The sequence below is a fragment of the Equus caballus genome, chromosome 11 (assembly GCF_041296265.1).
Source record: "Equus caballus isolate H_3958 breed thoroughbred chromosome 11, TB-T2T, whole genome shotgun sequence".
Taxonomy (NCBI): domain Eukaryota; kingdom Metazoa; phylum Chordata; class Mammalia; order Perissodactyla; family Equidae; genus Equus; species Equus caballus.
This window is the reverse complement of record NC_091694.1, coordinates 58,993,356-59,016,211: the sequence shown is the minus strand read 5'-3', so window position 1 is coordinate 59,016,211 and position 22,856 is coordinate 58,993,356. Positions and strand designations below refer to the sequence as shown.

The 22,856-nt window shown below is 53.5% G+C and overlaps 1 protein-coding gene across 1 annotated transcript; it reads right to left on the bottom strand.

Moving 5' to 3' along the window:
- Positions 1 to 12,974: 12,974 nt before the first annotated feature.
- Positions 12,975 to 22,570, bottom strand: ALDH3A1 (aldehyde dehydrogenase 3 family member A1). The gene is made up of 11 exons (XM_023653610.2): positions 22,442 to 22,570; positions 19,494 to 19,660; positions 17,636 to 17,867; positions 16,969 to 17,054; positions 16,531 to 16,739; positions 15,772 to 15,889; positions 15,141 to 15,282; positions 14,337 to 14,503; positions 13,817 to 13,916; positions 13,267 to 13,397; positions 12,975 to 13,183 (listed from the first exon to the last, which is right to left on the bottom strand). The coding sequence occupies exons 1-11, from the start codon at positions 22,485 to 22,487 to the stop codon at positions 13,169 to 13,171; spliced, it is 1,413 nt and encodes a 470-aa protein (XP_023509378.2). The 5' UTR covers positions 22,488 to 22,570; the 3' UTR covers positions 12,975 to 13,168.
- Between the last annotated feature and the right edge of the window lie 286 nt (positions 22,571 to 22,856).

The following is a 22,856-nucleotide window of genomic DNA, read 5'->3' as shown; positions in this document are numbered from 1 at the left end:
CCCCCAACCAACTTCCTCTAATCACACACACCCGTGCTTAAGCCCTTCTGAGGAATGGAATTACCAAATTTGGGATAAACAGCAGTTCTAACCCTTGACCGCACTTCAGAAACACCTGGGAAGCTTTTTAAAAAAATACTACTGGGGCCGGCCCCGTGGCCAAGTGGTTAAGTTCGCACGCTCTGCTTCGGCAGCCCAGGGTTTCACCGGTTCGGATCCTGGGCGCTGACATGGCACCGCTCATCAGGCCATGCTGAGGCAGCGTCCCACGTGCCACAACTAGAAGGACTCACAAATAAAATATACAACTATGTACTGGGGGGATTTGGGGAGAAAAAGCAGGAAAAAAAAAAGATTGGCAACAGTTGTTAGCTCAAGTGCCAATCTTTAAAAAAAAAAAACCACTACCCAGAGTCCGCCCCAGATGTCTGATTTAATCAGTCTGGGGTGGGGCCAGGCAGTTATTTCCTTTCCTTTTTTACTTCTTATTGAAGTAAAGCATTCATACAGAAAAGCGCACATATAATGATGTATAGCTCCATGAATTTTCATAAGTTAAATGCACGTGAGTAACCAGCAGCCAGATCAAAAAACAGAACTTTGCTGGCCTCCTCTAAGCCCCCTATTGTCTTCCTCCAGTCACTCTCCCCAACCAAGGATGACCACCATCTTGATTTTCAGCACCACAGAATTCTTCTGCCAGGCACCCTTCTAGACCTCCCCAGGTAATTTTCCCAAGTGCAGGGGGTTGAGAACCACCGGCCTGGACACGTTCCCCCCGGGGCTGGGGAAGGGCCCACCTGCCTCAGCATGTTGCTACCATAGCTGACCCCAGTTAGTCTCGGCAAAGACGATGGGGTTTGGTGGCACCATGCTCGATGGTTACTTGTTAAATTAATAGATGCATATCCCGACTCCTCCTCTCCTAGGTCTGTCCCATGCGCAGGGGCCTCCTGAGCCTGGCCTACTGTTGGTTCTTCCCTCTGACCCCATTTGTCCCTGAGATTGCCCCTCCAGAAACCCTGGGGGCTGCGAACGTTCAGGGACCTCATAACACCTGCCCCCGCACCCTTACTTGGCCAGCCCCACTGCCCAATTGGAGGATTCTGGAAGGCACATGGTGGGCTGGCAGATGCCAGCTCCCAGGAAGCCTTATCCTGGGGGAGCTCATGGACAGGAGGCAGCTGCTAGGGGAGCCGTCGCGGACTTCCTCAGCCTTGGCAGGCAGGGTCTGTCTAGCCACCCGCAGGTGCCATCCAGGGGGCAGGTGCTAAGGGCTTGGGCATCCAGCTGGAGAGACCCCTCCCAAGCACTAACCCCGAGGGTCACGCCCACTGCCATCAGCAGGCTGGGAGCGGCTGGCCTGACAAGGGGCTTTCTGAGGTCAAAGCAAGGGCTAGCCAGCGCACCCGCCTGCGATGCCAGAGCGTGACCACCCGAGCACACAAGGGAGCCTGAGCCTGGCTCCAGGCGGCTGCATGGTAGGAATAAATACGCCTTGATTTAAAAGCAAGCCGTAACTCAGACCGGCCTTGTGTGCAGATGTCCTGGATTACCAAGGCCTGGGGGTGACCACCTGGGAAGACCTGCCTCCTGAAGTCCCCAGCGGGGTGAGGCTGGACACGCAGGGGCAGCACATAGACCCACCCCACGCACTGTGGATTCCAGTTCTTGAAGACCACACAGGCTCCACCCACAGCACCTGGAAGGGGTGGGCCTGTGTGCCAGGTGACCACCTGTCCATCGCGCCAGCAGTTTATTGGATACCTCATCCAAGCTGGACCAATCAGATTGTCTCTCCCAGGACTTTGCGGTTGGATGTGGGAGACAGGGTCAGTGAGAAGAGGGTGGGCAGGGATGGAGATCTCAGTTCTGCGTGCACTTGGGGAACCCGGCGCATGCCAGGCCTGACTGGGCAAAGCTGTATGGAAGCCGAAACTGAAGGGGGCGGCTGGAGGCGTGAGGCAGCAGAGGCAGCTGATTTAGAAGGAGAAAGGAGAAGAGCAGACCCAGTGAGAGGCAGAGATGGGAAACGCAGCGGCCCCTGAGGGAGAGGGACCACAACATCATTCATTCATTCATTCATTCACTCATTCATTTTTTGCAGCGTCCTTCCATTTCTGGTCGCTATGTGGCCTGGCTGTTCCTTTTCCCTATGAGATGAGGCCCCATCCTTCCATCTTCATTTTTGACTTGAGATGATCTGAGTGGAAGTCTGTTCCTTGCAACCTCATGACCCCTGACTCTGGGAGCCTGTCAGGAAGTGTGCACTTCCAGCTCTCTCCCCACCCCAAGCCTCAGTGTCTTCATACTGACCCCACTGAACAAACCCTGGCCGTACTGTCTTTGCATGGGTCTTGATAGGGAGGTAGACCGCCTAGCATGAAGGGCCAAGGATGTTCCAGACCACCTAGCAAGACCGTTCCTGACCCATCAGATCATATGCCATCCTGGGAGGAAAGAGGGCATCCTCGCTTTCCCTCACACCTGCACCCCTTTCATGAGGTAGTTTGTTGTGCTCAACTGTTTACTCAAGGGAGTGTTAAATTACTTAAATAAGGAGGCCATTAGGCAGGTGGCTCTAATGCCTTAGCAGCCAAGGGAAGCAAATGGAAGCCTAACGCCTCAAGGTTGAGAAATTGAAACCTGAGGACAAGCCATCACAAACAGCCAACTAGGCCTTTCCACATAAGGCAATTGCTTAAGCTACAGCCAGTCAGATAATGTCCTTCTTCGCTTCTGCCCCTCTCTGTAAAAGCCTTGCCCCAGCTCCTGTTAGTGGAGCACTCCTAACCACTTCTCATATATTGCCCCCAATTCGAATAGATTTTTGCTCAAATAAACTCCTACAATCTTTTTTAAGTGTCTTGATGACAAATCACCTTTTTTCTCCCCAAAACGCCAGTGCATAGTTGTATATCCTAGCTGTAAGTCATTCTAGTTCTTCTACGTGGGCTGCCAACACAGCGTGGCAGCTGACAGGCAGGTGGTGTGGTTCCGCGACCAGGAAACAAACCTGGGCCACCGAAGTGGTGAGCACTGAACTGTAGCCACTAGGCCATCAGGGCTGGCTCTAAACTCCTACAATTTGTGATATGCCTTTGTTTATCTTTTAACAGGACAAAGAAAATATATAATTAAACTCAGTTGAATTGGACTTAAATACTGATTCTGCCACTTATTGTCTTGACCTTGCGCAAGTCATTTATTCTCTTTAGCTTGTCCTTCCTTTGTAGTAAAAGCTGACATACGTAGAACTACTATATGATCCAGCAATTCCACTTCTAGGTATATACCAAAAGGATTGAAAGCGGTGTCTCAAACAGATATTTGAACACCCGTGTTCATAGCAGCATTATTCATAATAGCCAAAAGGTGGAAGCAACGCAAGTGTCCATTGATGGATGAGTAAATAAACAAAATGTGGTATACACATACAATGGAATATTATTCAGCCATCAAAAGGAAGGAAATTCTGACATGTGCCACACACACACATTATGAACATTATGAACATTGAGGACATTATGTTCAGTGAAATAAGCCAGGCACAAAAAGACAAATACTGTCAAGGTACGATATGAGGTACTTTTATGAAGTACATAAAGTCATCAAATTCAGAGAGACAGAAAGTAGAAGGGTGGTTGCCAAGTCCTGGGGGAGGGGAACGGCGAGTTGTTGTTCAATGAGCACAGATTTTCAGTTTCGCAAGATGAAAAGAGTTCTGGAGTTTGGTTGCACAATAATGTGAATATACTTAACACTACTGAACTATACATTTTGAAATGTTTAAGACGGCTAATTTTATGTTATATGTATATAACCACAATTAAACATTTAAGAGAATTTTTCAAACCTCACAGAAAGTGTTGATATGAGAAGTAAATGATCTAACATATATAGAAATGCCTGGAACGTAGCAGACATTTAATAGATGTTAGAGTCTTCTTTCTTTCTTTCTTAAATTCTGGTCCTTGACTCCTGATATTTTAAAGATATGGACTAGATGAGACAATTTCTAAATAGCCCAGACTTTACCTTATGTCAACCAACACTGCAAGAGTTCCTGGATTTCCTTTCTTACGTAGGTGAAGGAATCTGCGTAATAAATTTTGTCACATAACAAATCTTTTTGAAGAGGAAGGTGGGAGAGAAGAAGAAGATTCAAGAGAAAACTTGAACTTGCTTTGGCATTTCCCTCCCCACAGCCTTCCTGCCGAATGTTTGCGAGTGTCGGAGGGTGGTACTGATGTAACAGTGTGTGGGTAGAGATACGTCAGCTATGTGCTAACTGGCCCGGCAGTGTTAGACACGTGATCCCACTTGATCTGATACCAACCTTTTCAGGTAGCTACGCTTCTCTCCATTTTACAAACAAGGAAACCAAAGCTCAGGAAAATAACCCATTTGTCCAAATAAAGTGGCAGAGCCAGGATATGAGGCTGGGTCTGTATCATAGGCAAAGTATATGTTCTTTCTACTACATCTGGGGTACCAAAAAGCTTTTCTCCAGCCTGCCAGCTCTGCTCCATTGGGCATGTTGCCTTGAATTGCTGTGTTGTACACCTCAGACAATTCAGCAGAAAAGAATACTGGATCAACTGGCAATGTCTGCCGTAGGCATGGGGCAGAGGAGCGATGGCCTGTGTGCTCTGCAGTGGCCTCTCCAACCTACATCACACTGAGCACAGGTTTGGAGCAGAAATAGGAAGAGAACTTTGTCTGTTTAGCAACTGTTGGCCTGTTCTCTGAAGAAGAACTCAGTATTGCAATGCCCCTCCTGCCAGGGCATCCAGCTGGGGCCAGATCTTCTCTGGTCACACCCCTTTGCCTTCCTGACATAAAAAAGGTGTTACTCTAGTTTCTACCATTCCCCAACCCGTCCACTTCTCCTGGGCAGACAAGCTTTGGGGAATAAAGAGCTGTTGTCTTTCTCAAGCCAAACAGCTATGAACACAAACATTTATTTCCCAGAAGTTCATGTAAGGACTTGTGAGCTCTTGTCTGGCCCTGGCTCAAAAGGAAGATGTTCTCTGAATGCAGAGCCCTGGGAGCAATCCTGGGCAGCATTCCCAGCATGGGCAAGGCAGTTGTTTGGGAAGCTGGGCACCTGCGTGGCCCATTCTCATGTCGGGGAACCAAGGGTGTGAGCTTTCGCCCCCATCTTGCAATCTAGAAGCTTGAGTCAAACCAGAAATGTGAGAACATCTTCTCACCAAGCCCTGTCCCCCCTCAACACCCAGCTGGCTGTAATCACTCAGTATCTGGCTGAGCGGAGGGCTGCCATCAAGGCAGAGAAGTTCAGTGACGGGCAGGGAGCCAGCGGCAGAGGGCCCGGTCCTGTGGTGAAAGTGGCTGGAAGCAACACATCTGAGAAGGTATGGCTTCCCATAGGCACTCGGGGCTCTGGATCTCCCAGAAAGGAGTGGCCTGCCTGTCAGGATAGGCCTGGGTTGGAGCCTGGGCAGCTGCTTCGCATGTGGCTGCCTCTCCTACGCAAACAATCTCTGTTGCTTTCAGGAATTAAGCAGCTTAAGCCACATCCAAGTTGGTATTTTCAAAATATCGTATGAACAAAACAAAACATACAGCTTATATAACACTCCTGGCTGGAGAGTCAACAGTTGCTGGCATGGCCAAGGGGGCAGCGTGTCCAGGGAGGCTGGTGCTGAATAAGGACTCTGGTGGTCCATGGTCATTGCTGGGACCATTCGTTCTAAACTTTCTGCAAACTCTCCACCAAGAGAGCGACTTCTGGGGCCTCTTTCAGAGTCAGGGGCCTCGGAGAGCCACAGAGCCGGAAGAGGAAGTATCAGAAATAATAACCAACATTAATTAGCCCCCGGTAAGGCCCTGTGCCAAGTGTTTTGCCTGCATTATCTTATTTACCTCACACTAACTAGGAGGTAAGCATTGCTATTATCACCACTTGGAGAGCAAGAAACAGGCTTGGAAGGGTGTGCAATCCACCGCAAGTTTGCAGTGCTATGTAAGGTCAAGTGGCTCTCATTATCCACCCCTGCTTCCTTCTAGCAGCTTTCTGTGTGCAGTGGGTGGAAAGCTAAAAACTACATTTCCCAGACTCCCTTGCAGCCAGGGCTCTAGGTGAGAATTAAGCTCTGTCCTTCAGAGGCACTTGTGCAAGATTTGGTTGCTTGGGTTGATGAGCAAGGGCATAGACACATGGGGTTTCCTGCACCAGCCACCACATGTCCAGTCACCACTTTGGTTGGGGTCAAGAGGCAGTTTCAGTGGTGGTGCCAGTCCACGGCAGTGAGTTCCAGAGGTGGCCTCCAATTCCCAAGGCAGCGGGGTCATTCTCCCGGTGGGCAGTTCTCATGCGTCCCGGGATCCATTCCCGGAGGCCCCCCCCCCCCACAGCCTGCTCCTCCATCCCTTCCCATAGTTTTGTAGAAACCTAATTCCCTTTACTGAATCTCTTTATTGAATCTTTTTCTGTTGAAAATACCTACAGTGGTTTCCGTTTCCTGTTCTGACCTGGCCGATACAGTCTCAGAGCAAACAAGAAGCGAAGCTGAGACCAAGACCAGGGTCTCTGGCTTCCAGACGCCCCCCGCTGTCCCTCCCACTGGTCCAGAGCACGGAGTTTAGGGGCAGCTGTGGCCTGAGTAAGGAGCTGATGTTTAAAATCAGGAGGCCCAGCTGATACCCGCTTGTGGGACTAAGGTGAGGAGACCAGGAAGGAAGAATTGCTGGAAAGCGTAAGCAGAAGTCTCAGATAGGGGAACAAGCCAGCCCTGCTTGGAGGACACTGGAACAATATGTGGACTGAGAGGCAAGAGGAGGAGAGAAGGACACCAGCTGAGGGGAGGGGAGGAAATGAGAGTCTGTTATGGGCAAAATGGTTGATTCCCTCTATCTGTTAAAACGCTTTCAAATGTGAATAACTGGAAATATTCAGATGGTTTTTTTAAAAAGGACAATTTATTATCACATATAACAAAGACTCCAAAGATAGGGCAGTTCCAGTAGCTCAATAATGTCTCTGAGGAGCCAAGTTGTTTCTATCTTTCTGCCATACCATTCTCAGTAGGTCTGCCTAGCCTCAGGGGGGCAGACCTCATGATCACAAGATGGCTGCACTATTCCAAGTGCCACATCCAGACACACCATCCTCTAAGAAGAGGAGTTCTCTCTCCTTGTGCTTCTGTTTTCATCAAGGAAGGAATCTTTCCCAGAATCCCCAGTAGACTTCCCCTTAGACCCTACTGCCCACAACCGGGTCCCATGCTCATCCTTAGCCAATCACTGGCTGGGGAAACATGCTTCATTGTTGGCTTATGTCAGGGGGTCTCAATGCTGGCAGTATGTTAGAATCACCTGGAAAACTTTAAAAAGACATATTACTGTCCAGGCTCCACCCCGGAACACAGAATAGGAAACTCAGGACCTATGGTGATGATGTGTCAGTGCAGGTTCATCATTGTGTCAAATGCACCATCTGGTGGAACCGTCGGTAGTGGGAGAGGCCGGCGTGGATGGAGGTGGGGGCTGTATGGGAAATCTCTGCACTTGCTGCTCAATTTTGCTGTGAACCTAAAACCACTCTAAAAAATAAACTCTATTAAAAATTTTTTTAAGTTGAGGATGCTAGGCTTTAGTCTTTTTTAGAAGTTCCTAAAATTATTGTAACATTCTAGCATGCCACCAGGGTTGAGGAACTATTGGTTTAGACTATTTGAGATTTATCTCTGAGCTGGGGACAAAGTGATGTTTCCTGGAGGTGACCGTCTGAATGACATGGGGATTCTGTTAGCAAGGAAGGAGGGCATGGACTATGCATAGGCAACAACGCATCTGCGACAGTCACCAAGGTCCACATGGTCAGTCCAAGCCAGTCAAGGCGACTCCAGAGAAACTCTGGGAAAGCTGGGGAGTGAGAGCAGGGGCCGTCCTGCTGCGGGCCTGAGGGTGATGCTGGCCCCCGGAAGAGGCAGGGTCAAGAGGCCCTCAGAAGCAGAGCAGGAGATGGGAGCCCTCAACTGGCTTCTGCCCAGCTCCAGACATCTGGAGTGTGAGATGGTGGAACTGCCCACTGTTTAACCTCGAGAGATGGCTGGAGACTGAGAGTGGAGTGCTGGCAGTGGTGTCTGGGGAGGGGACACAGCCTGGGATGGCGGCAGTCCCAGCTTGGGAGAAGGGGGACAAGAGTCACTGCAGGTCAGGGCTAGATCTCTGGGGCCTGTGACAAGGGGTGTGTGATGTACCTTTCCCTCAGTCAACTCTTCAACTGGTCACCTCCAAATGCCTGCAGATTCTCCATTATTTGCACAGCACTAACCCTTCTTCAGGTTTTTTTCCTCTCTATTTATTCATATGTTTATTGTCTGTCTCCGTCCACGCATGAGACATTTGCTGCTCACTTCCCGCTCTCTTTCGGCCCGGTGGTCCTGGCCAATGGGATGTGAGTGGAGCTGATCTGCTGTGCGACTCTCCGGGTCTCCCCTCCCCTGCTAGGGTGAGCCCCCAGGCCCTGCACTGAGACGGTGGGGCCTCCGTTAGCAGCAGTCTCTGAGTGACTTTGCGGAGTGGAGCCCCCACCAGCCTCCTGTCGCGTTGGCCATAGACACTCTGAGGTTAACTTGTTCCTACAGCATAACCCAGCCTCCCCTGACTAAGACACTCCATCCCATGGAAGCCCCTCAAAAGCACAGACCTTGTCTGTTTCTTTCACCCCCATCCCCAGCATCCAGCATAGTCCACTCAATAAATATTTGTTGAATAAACAAACGAGTGAAGGAACTCATCCCTTCTGTTTTAGAGCAACAACAGAAGTTTGTCATTTGGAAGAGACTACCACTACAACACATTATTTTGTTTTGTTTTGTTTTGTTTTATCTGAGAATCTAAACACTCGAAGCAACTGGATAATGGAACTGAAGAATGATTTTCTAAAGTTGTGGGTCTGGGGCCGTGGATTGAGAAGTCACAGGTGCCCTTGTGTGCCCGCTGTCCCGCATGATGTGGACTGTGAGGGGCAACCCAGAAAGGTCACTTGCTTTCGCTTGGTAACACATGAGTTGTCACGATTCTTGGCCATGCATCCTTCGGACAGTGGCAATTGTCCGGAAGGGTTGAATCCTAATTGTGCAGCCCATTCTTTTATCCAAAAAAAAACAAACAGTAGATTGAATCCCAGTGGTGGGGCAAGATCAAGTTTTTTTCAATGGTTTTCTTTTGAGTTCAAATCTAGTTTGGGAATACGATTAGTCCAGAATGGGACAGGTTTGGGACATTATGAATAAAATAGGATATATTGTCAATTGTGTTACAATAACGATAGTAAATAGAGAAGACAGAGGAGGGTGGGAAGAAAAGGAAGAGGAAGGGAGAAGAGACAGGAGTGCGATTCTGACTCTGCTCTAATTCCCTCCTCTCAAACAAGGTGGACCAAGGCTTGGAGACCTTGAGCCGTCTCTTCTCCGAGCTGAGTATCGCCAGCTCTCTCGACTGCTCTTCATGAAGGGTTTTTAGGAGCCACTCGAAATGTCACTGAGGGTGACATTTCTGTGGTGTCAGGAAAGGCATACGCTCCAGAGCCTCGGTATCTGGGACTGGCACAGTGAGACCACGTGACCCTACTTCCTGAACCTCAGTTTCCTAATCTGGGAGTGGGTTCACAGCCCTTATTGCGTAGGGCTGTTAGCGGATGGCGGTGAAGAGAGGAGGCGGGTGCCAGCCTGGGCTTTCTCCTTTCTCCCCGCCCTGGCCTGGGGGTGCTCTGCTCTCTCATTTGTCAGAGCGATGCCTGTGGGGCTTCAGCTCTGGGAGGACGAGGGACATGGCATCTTTGATCAGGATGTCGTCTTTGTTGTTAATATGGTTGAAAACTTCTAGGCTGTTTTACTCCACAATTGGTTCGTGTGAGCTTATAGTCATCAAACATAAGGTAGTTTTCAGATGAGAAGATGGCACAAGGAGGGGGGGTTGAGAGCAACAAAGTACCAATGATGCCACTTAAATTCATGCGTGTAAATATTTACTTAGCATCTACTGTGCACTAGTCACTGTTCCAGCCTCCAGGGATATAGAGTGACTACAAAGGACATAGGTCAGCGTTGGCGTTTGAATGGGGAGAGACAGCCAGTAAACAGATAAACAAATAAACAAGATAAGGACAGATTATAACAAGCCTTTTGGAGGAAAGAAAGCAGGATAATAGAGAGAGCGCTGAGCAAGGATTTGAGTGGATACGGGTGTGATGAGAGGCACCAGCCGCGAGACGATCTAGGAGAGGACAGGAGAGGCTTGTGATGGCCGTTGTGGCCGTATTTGTGGAAGAGGAGCTTGAGGTGGGGGCTGAGGTCGGAGAGTAGGGCAGGCTCAGGGCGTGTAGCACCTCGCAGGGCAATTTAGGGACTTGAGGATTTCTGCTGAGTGCAGCAGGAAGCTGTGGGAAGGTTTTAAACAGAAGGTGGTGTTGGAGAAAGGTAATTAACACTGAAATCTTCCAACCCTGAAAGCATCTCCAGGCACACAGAAAGAAGACGCTTTATTATGAATGGGCATTAAACCAGAAGGCGACAGCATCCCAGACAGTCCGCTAAGAGATGCAAGACAGAAAAGGGAATCCCACCCCCTATACAGCAGGGCGGCACACCCCCCGACACACGTGCTCTCAGATAAACGATGACCAGTCCTCCCGTAGGAGGACTTGAGAGCGCCATTGTCACACACAGTTCATCCTAGCCTTACCTGGCAATCGAGGATTCTGTCTGTGTTAGCTCCTCGGTTATCCAGAGGAAGGACAAACTCCTGTCTTTATGACCAGAGGTAGCTGTGCACCCGGAGCGAGGCACGGGCATGTGCAGCTCCTCCCCCCTTAGGAGATAGGGGGCGCCGTCTCCCTGGCTGTGCGCCTTTCAAAGAGGCAGCTCCCAGGTCCTGCCCTATAAAGCTGGCCAGAGGCTTATTTAGCTTCTAAAAAGGTTGACACAGGTTTCAAAGAGACAGAGAAAGAATAGACAATGACAAATTTTCTCAAGTAAGTGCTTTCAGTAAAAGGAGGGGAGAGAAATCCCTTCCTTTATTTCCAACAGGGGGCATTAAGCCTCCTATTTTCAGTTATTTGTCCTTACAGGGGCATGATCTGACTTTTGTTCTAGGAATATCATCCGGGTGCTCAGGGAAGAACGAACTGCAAGGGAACAAGAGCAGCGGAAGACCCCTCGGGAAGCTGTGGATGGCGCTTAGACCAGGGGAGTGATGGCGGAAACGCAGAGCGAGACATGTTTGAGCGCTGGCTGGAGGTACGTCCCCCCTGGGGGGCTTGCTGAGGTCTTGGCCCTGAAGGAGAACGGGGAGTCAAGGATGCCTCCTCAGTTTTTGTTTGAGCAGTTCTCTGGAGGGTGATGCAGCGTTGAAAAGGAATGGCTCAGAGGGGAAAATCAAGAGTTCTGTTCTGAGCGTGCTAGAGTTCAGTTTCTATTAGGAATCCAAGTCCATAGGTCAAGCAGGCAGTTGGATTCTAGGAGTCAGGAGCTCAGGGCCAGGGCTGGAGACTTTAATTTTGGAGGAAAAGCTGGTGAGGTTGGAGGAGAACTGAAGCGCGGGGGTCCCAGGGACCCAGAGATGAGGGAGAGAGTGTTGGAAGGAGGGATGGGCCAGGCAGGGGGTGGGTCTGCCTACAAGGGTGTTGGTGATGCCCGGACAAGATTGGTTTGCAGAGTCGAGATGACAGAGGCTCACCTGGGTGGGTTGAGGTGAGCAGAAGCGAGGAGGCCCAGTCTGAGAACAGACAACTGTCCAGATAAGCCTCGTGGGAGGAGGGTAGAGAAATGAGGCAGTAACCGGAGGGGCTGCTGGTTATGAGGTTTTGGTTTTGTTATCATTCAATTATTTGGATATTTGAAAAATAAGTAACAGGTGCACACAGTAAACATCCAAGTAATACAAGACCCTTGCCCATGTCCCATTCCCCTGACCCTTACCAGGGGACAAAGCATGAGTAACAGCTTAAGGGCCTTTTGGGTTGTATTTGGTTTTTTTAGGGGGTGTGGGGCAGATAGGATGTGAGATACTAGAGACTAGGAATGATCCAGCACAAAAGGGGGACTGATGATGGAGGAGAAAGAGGTAATCACAAGAGTGAAGGCCAGGAGCAGGCACGGTTGGGGGAGGTGGGGTCCTAGGCCGAGGGGAGGGGGACACGTGTTGGGAGCAGGGACACGTGGCACAGTCATGGAGGGATGGCAGGGGGTGAGGGCCTGGGGCAGGGCCTGGACACCCGTGACAGCAGACAGAGTGGGGGCCAGCTGTGCTTTCACAGTGAACCTCCTGTGAGCACGGCCACACTCGTCCCAAAGACGGGCAGGCCACAGTGGTGCTCCGTGCCCGGAGGGAGGGCCTGCTGCCCGCCTGCCCGCCTGTCCTCACTCGCCTGCCGGCCAGGTTGGACCGATGCTTGGCGCCTGCTCTGACCAATGCCCGGCTTCAGACTGTCCTCCCTGGACCCTGACCCAGTTCCTCAGGCCGCCAAGGCCAGCCCCGTGGGCCCAGCGCTGCCTGACGAACAGCTGTGGAGGGCACCATGGCTCCTGGGCTGCCCTGGCTTCCTGTCCTTCCGCCCCCAGGAGCAGCACTCTGAAATCACCTAAGGGGTTTCGTGTTGACCACCACATGTCCTCACCAGGGACCCCTGCCCTAGATGCCAAATCTAATTGAGAGGAGTGCATTGGCCTCTGCTTTCTGAGCCACTTGTTGTCAAGACTCAGCCTCCTTTGTCACCCATCTCTGGACAGCCAGAAATGGGGCTGACGTCCGAAAGTCTAGATGGAAGACAAATGTCTGCCAACACCAGCACCCCCCGCCCTGAGGCCAGCGGCTAAGGAGAGGCTTTGGGGAGGCCTTCACCACTTGTCAGGATGGTAACCCGGGGCGCGGCTGGGGACACAGCAGAGAAGACTGAGGGGGCGGGGCTGTGGGGCTGCCGCTGGAGCACGCACACACATTCCTTTGGCTGGAAAACTTTTATTGGTCTCCATGTGTCCAGCAAAGGGGCAAGGACTGCGGGGGTGAGGCCCGGGGCCCGAACAGGAGTGGGGGCATGCAATGATCCACAGAGGAGCAAGGGGGCACCAGGAGCAATTCTCAGAGGGGCTAGAGAGCAGGGCGAGGGCGCAGTGTGGGGAGACCAAGTGCAGCCGCTTCAGTGACCCGCCATCTGTGAGGAGGACACAAGGAGGCAGTGAGGCCCTCGTCCTTCCGGCAGCCCAGTCTCCCCGACAGCCCACCCGCAGCTCTCACCTTGACCAGGCTCGGGGGGTATCTGGCTTTGAGGGACTCATCGTTCAGCAGAGGCCTCACCAGACAAGAACGGCGGTGGGAGAAGGTCTCGAAGCTCTTCTTGCCGTGGTAGGATCCCATGCCGCTGTTCCCTGCGGGGAGGAGTCGGCTCAGGCCCAGGTGGCCCAGAGACCCCCAGACCCTGCCACAACCCTCATGCGCCTCTTCTCAGAGCCTCCCAGGGGTGGCCAATCCCTGGGGTGTCCACACTTGGGAACACAGAGAGAGTGCCCAGCAAGAGTTTAATCCCAGTACGCCACTGGATGGCTGTGTGGCCTCTCGGGGCCTCCAAGAAGCAGGCCCCGTGCACCAGGGGACCTTTAGGACCCTCTAGAGTTTCGAGGTTAAATGTGGCTGACGTCTGTGCTGGCCGAAACCAGAGGACCTCTTGGAAGAGCTTAGTGGGAGGCTGAGGCCCAGGGCTGCTCCACTCCCTCCTGAATTCCCAGCCCAGGGGTGGGAGGGGACACCTGCAGGGGCCAGGGAGGCAGTGAGCTCAGCCCAGACTCACCCACGCCCCCGTAGGGCAGAGAGTGCAGGGTGACGTGGACGAAGACGTCGTTGGCCGTCACCCCGCCACTCGATGTCTCTGCGATCATCTTCTTAATCACCTGCAACAGCAGCAGCCCCAGCCTCAGCGTCCTGCCCCAGGACTCCCCGCCCTGTCTGGACGAGTCCTGGAGCCTCAAGGATGCGAGCTGGTGGAGGGAGAGCCCCGCTGCGGTCTGGTCCCCTTGAGCCCCAGTTGGGGTCTCCCCCCTCCCCACATATCACGTATTTTGTGGGGAAAGAGTTCCTGGGATTGCACTCAGGGCACAGTGTTGATGAGCATCTCATTCAGTGCTCTGAGATGGACGCCACTGTCCTTACTTCAGAGCTGAGAAGAAAGGGACTCAGAAAGCTTAAGTGACTTGCCCAAGTAGTGAGAGGTGCAGCTGGATTTGCACCCAGGTCTGTGGCCCTCTAGATCTTGTTTACGTGAGTGCTGTGCCCTAGAGCCCAGCACCCTGGGAGGGGCACCCCGGGCCCACCTTGTCATTTAGGGAGAACACATAGAGAGCCAGGGGCTTCTCGCGCTGGCTGATGAACTCGATGGCCTCCTCCAGGCTGCGCACACACACGATGGGCAATATGGGCCCAAAGATCTCCTCCTGCATCACCTGGGACTGGGGGTCCACGTCCGTGAGGATGGTGGGGGCTGAGGCAGGAATCAAGCCAGAGTCAGCCAGCACCGAGACCCCCGCCCGCCCGCCCACACAGCCAGGCATCTAGCTCCTCCTTCGACTCCTTTACAGACGAGGCTGCGGTGCTTAGAGACTTAGAGAGGGCAGGGACGAGGCCCCGCCCACCCGGGCTCCAGGCTGGCGGACCACAGGCAGGACGTGGATTAGCCTGCACGGGGGAGCCCAGGGTCCACACCTCGAGGGGGCAGGCCCCGTGCTCTGCCGGCCACCTGAGCCCCTCCAGAGCTCTTCAGTGTCCCAGCACATCAGAGGCTCCATCTGTGACCGCCAGCCTAGGCACTGGGGGCCCCTCCAGCTCGGCACCCCAGGGCTCTGTGGCCTCTGCTTTTCTCTTCCCCTGCAGACACTGCAGAGTGGGGATGAGATGAAGCCACTCTCTGGGCCTTGTGGGGAGGGGGGCTTCCCAGGACTGCACTCAGCCCTGCCTGCCAAGAGCCCCACCTGCCCCAGGCCCACTGGCCAAAGCAATTTATACCTACAACGGGGTTGCATCTACTCTTCAAGTATCTGTGCCCACTTGCCACCAACTTGCGGGGACCCTGGCAGCTCGGATGGGCAGGCGGTGCTCTTCCGAGGGGTGAGCGCACGCACCTATGTATCTGGTGGCTGCATCCCCAGTGCCTCCATAGGCGACCTTCTGGCCCTCCATCAGGCCCATCACCCTCTGGAAGTGGTGGGAGTTAATGATTCTTCCGTAGTCACGGGACTTCTTGGCATCCTCCCCGTAGAACTCCTGTGGAGAAGAGGTGGCAGGCTTCAGGAAGGACGTGGACACTCATCGTGGCCAAAGGCTGCGGGGTGGCCAGCGACCCAGCCCTGGGAGCACACGTGGGCACTGCCTGGCCAGTGCAGTGGGCGGTGGCTCTGTGACACCAAGGACTCCCAGGCTGCCGTGACACCCGGGGCGCTGCCCAGCTCTGTGGGCGTGTGAAGTGCTGTGGGACCACGTGGGTGGAAGGAACATACACACGGCTGTCTGGACATTACGTTAGGAAAAACGTGTGTATTCACAGAAAGGAAAACCAACAAGCTAGCAGTGACTATGTTTGGGTGACAGGATTCTGGGTGGCGTTTTTTCCCCTTCTTCATGCTTTTTAACCTCTACCAAATTATCTACAGTGAGTGTGTACTATTTTAAAAAAAGGTTTAGTATTTTCTGAAGTCCATGCCCTCCTCACTGCCACCCAGCCTCTCACTCCCCCCGCCCCAGGCCGACACTCACTTTCAGGGACTTCTTGAGCTTCTCCACGATTTGGTTCTGGATGGAGGGGTCACAGAGGATGTAGTCAGGGCCCACACAGGTCTGGCCGCTGTTCATGAACTTCCCCCAGGCAATGCGTCTGCAAACATCCCAGATTAGACTGCATCCCGAGAGGCGGGGAGCTCCCGGGGAGCAAGCCTCTTACTCCCTTCACTCAAGGCCAAGGCCCAACGGGCCGAGCAAGGGAGGAAAGCTCGCAGTCGTCGGCAGGAGAGCTTGCGGTCTGCAGGAGCCGGAAGCTGTGAGCTCTCCCCCGGGGCTCCCTCAGCCTCCCACTCACGTCTATACTCCAGGCTGAGCTGACCTGTGTCCCTGAATACATATGGGGGCCTGTGGCACCACGTGTCCTAACATCATCAGTGACCGGTGGGGGATTTCTGGAGGATGTCTGGGCAGCCTTTGTGAATCTCCATTCACGCCCGTGGGCCCTGCATGGCCAGATGTCACCCCTACTCAGGCCCCCACACCTCAGAGGCCATGAGCGTGGGAAATGGAAGGCAGGAGAGCTCTGGCTAGACCTCTCCTCTGCAGGAAGCCTTCCCCGACTGCCCACACCCCTTCTGTGAACGCGGTACCCAGCCCCCCAGCTCCTGCCCAGGGCTGCAGGCTCCGTGAGGGCGAGGACAATGTCTGTGCCATTCGGAGCAGAACTGCAGTCTGCGTGAGTTAGGAGGCAGCCAGAAGGGCCACTCCTGCGCAGACAGTCCCCAGCCTCCTCACCTACAGGCAATGTCCAGATCACAGTCCTTGTCCACGTAGCAGGGGTTCTTTCCCCCCAGCTCCAGGGTGATGGGGGTCAGGTGCTTGGCCGCGGCCATCATGATGATCTTCCCCACACCTGTGCTTCCCGTGTACAGGATGTGGTCGAATCTCTCTTTGAGCACCTCTGTGGTCTCAGAGATGCCCCCATTGATGACGGCGTACAAATCCTTCCACGCGAGGAGAGAGGCAAGGCTCAGAAAAGACCACAGCCCCTCCTCACGCTGCCCAAGCAGCCACTGCCAAGTGGCTCAGGGGCTCCGTTCACCCCAATGGGAGAGGCCAGCTGCTCCCACCCCTACCCAGAGCTTGGCCCCTTGCTGCAAGAATTCACTATGTGTCAATCCCCCAAGGTCCTGGCCCCTCACAGTTCTCCTTGAGCCCTGCAGAGAACCTCACCTTGTCCACGTACTGAGGGATGATGGTGGCCAGCAGGTTCGCCATGTTCTCACTCAGCTCCGAGGGCTTGATGACCACTGCATTCCCTGCAGAGCCCACAGACTCAGGGTTACACCTGGATGGCCCTGCCCCAATGATCTGCCCTCTCAGTGACACGCCTAGAGCCTCCCTCCATCTTCTGTGTCTTTGGAAGAGTGGACAGAATAACTGCGGGCACAGCCCACAGGGGCACGCACATCACGCACCTGGCATACGCTGCAGGAGTGCACACATCATGCACACGGCACATGCCGCGGGAGCTACACCACCTACCCCTCTACAGTTGCTGAGATGTGGGAGGAAGGGGGAGAGAAGTGCTCAGGGCCTGGCTGGAGAGCAGAGCTGGCTCGGGCTGGTAAGAAAGCCCTGATACATCTTAGCCGAGAGCAGCCCAGCCGTCCACACACAGGCAGGGAGGGGCAGGCCGTGTGGACATCTGAGCCTGGCTGGGCCTCCAGGAGGCCTGGCTAAATAGTTTGGCCCCACAGCCTCCTGTGAAAGACAGACCCATCACTAATACCTGACACCAGGCTCCCTCTTCTCACAGGCCTGAGCCCCCCTGCCCCACTCTGCAGTGGGGGCTGGTGATCCCTCATGACTCCCCCTCCCAGAACGGAGCCCACGGTACCTGCAGCTATGGCTCCCACCATAGGCTGGATGGCGAGGTTGAAGGGGTTGTTCCAGGCACTGATGATAAGGACCACGCCCAGGGGCTCCCAGTGGATGTAGGACTCATCCAGCTGGGTCTGGGCAGTCCTTTCCATGGGCTCGTCTGCAGCCCACTCGGGGAGCTTCTTGATCATGTACTCAATCTCCTCCAGGACATACACCACCTCCTCATAGTAGGCGTTCCATTCGTTCTATGGTGAGAGGTCTGTGTGTGAGCTCACTGGCCTCAGAGCGAGTGCCATCCGGCCCACGCTCTGAGTGTGGGAAGTTACGAGGGATGGCTGTGGGTCCTGGCTCACTGGTCCCTAGCTTTGTGACCCTGAATGAGCTGCCTCACCTCTCCTAACCTCAGACTCCCAATCTACAAACTAGGAGCATGATCTGTACCTCGGAGGGCTGTGGGTGGGCATGTTGGACAGAGCCTGGGATGGTCAGCTCCCAGGGTTATGGGGGCTGTTCACCGTGGGCTCCCCAGGCCTGGGGTTGGGCCAGAGGAGGCAAACGGGGGGCAGGGCTGAGGATCAGCCATTGGGGGGGTGAGTCTGCAAGGGCTGCTTTCTGCCAGTGCTGGGCCCCAGGTAGGTTTGGACATGTCAAGTTTGAGGCACCGGAGAGGCCCCCAGGGTGGAGGGCCAGCAAATGATGGAGCCACGCCTGGGGAGTGGGTTTAGATCTGAGCATCATTAGTGTGTGTGTGGGGGAGGACCAAGCTGATGAGTGTCTGGGAACACTTACAGATTAAAATGAGACTTGAACCAAGATGGAGCGCTAGGAAGACTACCTTGAAGACACAGGAAAGAGGCCACCAAACAGAGTAAGGAAAAAATGCAGGAGAAGCTCAGCCAGAGGAGGGAGGGGGCGGGCAGTGGGCCCCGGGGCTGCTGGGATCCTCCTGGAGTGGTGGGGAGGAAGCCAACCGGTGTGCAGGGGTGAGGAGAGAGGAGAAGCAGACAGCAGAATATACAGCTATTTCATGAACTTTGGCTGCAAAGAACAAAACAGAAGTTGTGAAATCAACAGAGCGGGTTTTCTTGTCGTCTTTTTTTGTTTTAAGATGAGAAATCTTGAGAGATTAAAAAAATACAGCAGCACAGAGGCCTGAAATGTAGGGGGACAGCACCAAAGCCCCCGTCTCTTCTCCAAGTCAAGATGGAAGGGTAGAAGCAAGTCCAGATGAGTTGGGGGGCAGCAAGGTGAAGGGTTTGAGAATTGGGGTGTCTGATTTTGCACAGGCTGAGGGATGAAGCAGCTCATGTCGGGGCGGGAGGAAGAGAGGACGCCATTAGAGTGGGGTGCCCTATGGGGTGCCCAGCGATGCGGTTCCCTGGTGTGGAAAACGCGGGGCTGAGGCTGGAGGAATGAGGAGACCAGAAGTTCAGGACGCCACGTGGGCAGGAGATGGTTAAAATGGATAGCCTCATACTCCAGGCCGGATGGAGAAGGAAGTGAAGCCAGGAGGGAATGGCAGACAGATGGGGGAAAGGAGCAGCCAGCCTCTGTGCCAGCCTCTGCGCTTGGAACAAGGCGAAGGAGAGGCCCGTGGGACCCGCCTCGGTGGCAGATGGGACTGGGCTGCACTTTGCCCTCTATTAAAGGGTCTTGACAGTCACAGAGCATTTGAGGACTAAGGGCCATGCTATGCAAAGAGCTGGGCACACAGAGCACCAGGTGCGCAGCAGGTGTCCTAAACTCAGGCAGTAATGGTTCCTATTACGGTCCCATCTTTGCCCCCGCGCTGTGACGCCGGGAAGTCCCGCTGTCCCACGGCAGCTGTGGCTCCTCCTGGGAGGGCCGCCGCCCTCGGTGGGAGGGAGCACCTTGTGGAGGTCGGCGGTCAGCGCGCCCGCGATGTCCTTCTCGCGCTCCTTGATCATGCGCCGCAGCCCCTCCAGCTGCTGGATCCGGAACTGCAGGGGGCGAGTCTTGCTCGAGTTGAAGGCGGCTCTGGCCCGCTGCACGACCTCGCTGATTTTGCTCATGGTGCCTGGGGAGAGAGAGCGCTCCAAGGAGGACCGGCGCGGCCGGGCCTGGGGCTGCGTCCTAGCTCGCAGCACTGTCACTGGGACCTGGGGGCCTCAAGGGCAGCACCCTTCCTGCTCTTCCGCCACGTTAATTTTATAGGAAGAGGAAGCTCTGCCTCGGAGCACTGGGAAAATGGCCTTCTTTTGCCTTTCAGATCCCTAAGCCAGATGTCTGGATCTTCCTGGCTCTCTCGATACCCGCCTGGGCAGATGGCAAACATCGGCAGTGAGGGCCGGGAAGCGGTGACGAGCAGTGCTAAATATAATTCCTGATGGTGGCTTCTTAGCAGTGTGCTGGGGTGGGCCCGCCTGTCCTCTCTCAGGTTCCACCCCCGCCTCTACCTGCTTGCGCAGCTGGTGACACTCCCAGGCAAACACTCCAGCATCTGTGCGCACCCAGCAGGCCGCCTTTTAGAGCAGACCTGAGACCCAAGCTGCGTTCCACACCCCAGCTCAGCCTAGAAAACCCAGCGTCAAAACTCCCGCACTGCCCGCCGTTCTGGCTGAGGCATTGTTCTCAAAGCACTGGTTCCTTCCCACACAGAACCAGGCTCGGTGTTCAAAGCACTGCATGCCCAGGACACCTGGGAGAGACAGAGCGACTGCCAGCGGAGCCTCACAGAGCTTCAGATGTCGACACGCAAGTGTGGAGGGGATTCCTGCTACCAGTGCAAGAAACCATACTGGCAAATTGGGATGGCCGTTCTGGGGGCCGTTTGGCTACATCTAGCAAAAGCCTTTAAAACATATTTCTCTGTGACATTGTAGGTCCACATTCAGGAGCTTATAGAAATGACAGCATTCCTAAACATTCATGAATAACAAAGCTCATCAAGTTTGCATACAACAGAAATGCTGGAGACATCCTAAATGTCCATCAGACATTTAACTGAGCCCCGCTGCACCTGTGTCACAGACGAGTCTGAGGAACTTGGTCTTTTAGCCAGATGTGTCCCAGGCATGAGGGATAGGAAAGAAGACAAGCTACGGAACAACAGGCACACAAGACGTGCCCGTGTCTGCATGTATGTGTGCGTGCATGTGCAAGAGAAGACCAGAAGGACAGCCCCAACACAGTAACAATTGGGGGCCAAATTAGTGGTGGTCTTTGTTTTCATCTTCTGGACTGTTTGGCTTTTTTGCCATGAGCTTGCATTTTTTAAAATGTTTGCAAACTTTTTGCATAGGTAAACATGTTCTAAAGATACAAAAGGAGGCACAGAGGAAAGTCAGTCTCGCTTCTCCCCCAGCGCTTCCTAACTGCCCTCCCAGAGACAGCTCCCCACTTTCAGCACCACGGAACTTCCACCGTCACGAAAAACCACAAAGCTATTTGCATTTTGCAAAAAAATTGTACATACCATACATAATATATATGTATATATACCATATACATGCTATATATGTATATAAATACATGTATATATGATATAATATAAATGGTATATATAATATATGGTATATATATGTATATATATTATTATATATGGTATAATTTTTTGCATATATGTATTTATATGTTTTACATATATACATTTATGCATTTTTACATTTTACATATATCCATTTTATATATTATATATGTATATACATATATAATATACATACATTTTATATATATGTATATACATATATACATTTTATATATAATTTTATAATAAATAACCATATATATATATATATGTAAAATCCTGCTTGAATTCCAGTAAGTGTTTCTGATTCCTTCCACTGCCCACCTCTGCAGAGTGCTGAGCCCCACCCCAGGCTTTCTGCACAGAGCGGAGGGGTGCCATTCCCACCCCAGGTCTGGCGGGAGGCTGGAGGAAGCGTCCTCACTGGGACCCAGGGGACCCTTGGGTGCCCCTGCTGACCACAACTCCAGCCACACAGCCCTGCAGGAAGGTCCTGTTCCCCTTCTCAGCCTTGTGTGGTCACACCAGGGCAGCAGCCTCTGGCCACCAGCCACCAAGACCAGGCGGCTCAGGGCAGAAGAGCCTGGCGTGAGTGAGGCCAAGCAGGCTGGCCCCCAGCCCAGCACTGAGACTGCGTGGCCTCTGGGAAGGAGCCTGCAGGGCCTCCTCTGAGGACAGCGTTAATGACAGCTGCGGCCTCAGTTACTGCGAAGATTAATGGAGCCTGAAATATCTCACACTGTGCCTGGCACCCCGGGGGGAGCAGCTGGAAGTCCTCTCCCAGGACCAGTCGGCCTTCCCGCACCCCTGTGTGCCGCCCACCGCACCTGTGCCGATGTTGCCCCCGGGCATCCCGTGGCCTGCTCCCCCCCATCATCCCCTTTGATCCTCACAGCATCAGCATGGGTGTGCCCAGGAAGAAGACAAGTTAGGAGTCCATTTGGCGGATGAGGGAGTGCTCTGTCTTTGGTCTCACAGTTAGCGAATGGCAAAGTCAGGATTTGAACTGTTTCTGTCTCTATCCGCTGCTCACGGCCATAACTACTGGGCTGTGCTGTCTTCTGGGTGAGTGAATCAAGGCTTCTCACCTACCATCCCCTTGGTGCCCCTGCTCCACGGGGCCCTGGGGCCTCCACCTCCCGGTGCCAGGGGATGGCAGAGCTGCCAGAGGGGGCTTTGCATCCTCAGGGCACCCAACCTGGGGATTCTCAGGAGAAGCTGCCCTGGAGGGTGGGAAGGACCAGCCACAGAGATGGACCTGCCCCAGTGCAGAATCCAGACAGACATTCCTACCTGAGGAGAAAAAAAAAAGAACTGAGGGAAGAGGATTACCTTTGATACAGCCCCTCCTGGTGGCTGGAGCTCCTGGAATGAGCATCAGCCTAGAGGGGACACATTTAAGGATGTTTCTTCCCCCCCACGTGGACCTGGGAGTCCCTGCCCAGGAAGTTTGTGCAAGAAGAACAAAAACAGTATTCTAATGAGGGTGTAGCACAGTCCAGACCTCTGCCAGCCCCACCTCGAGGATTCAGCCTCGGGTTGTCTGTTTTTGTTCTCTTCTGAAATGCAAAAATGTGTCTGTGAGGGCTGGGGTGGGGCTCACATCTAATCCTCAAAGGGAACCCATGCGTTTGCCCCGGGCATGGGGGCCGCTGACTGATCCGGCCTGGCAGGGACCTCTCCCACATTTCCACAGTGCAGCTGCCAGATGCTGTTCTCCATTCCCGGCTTACGTAAGGTCAGCAGT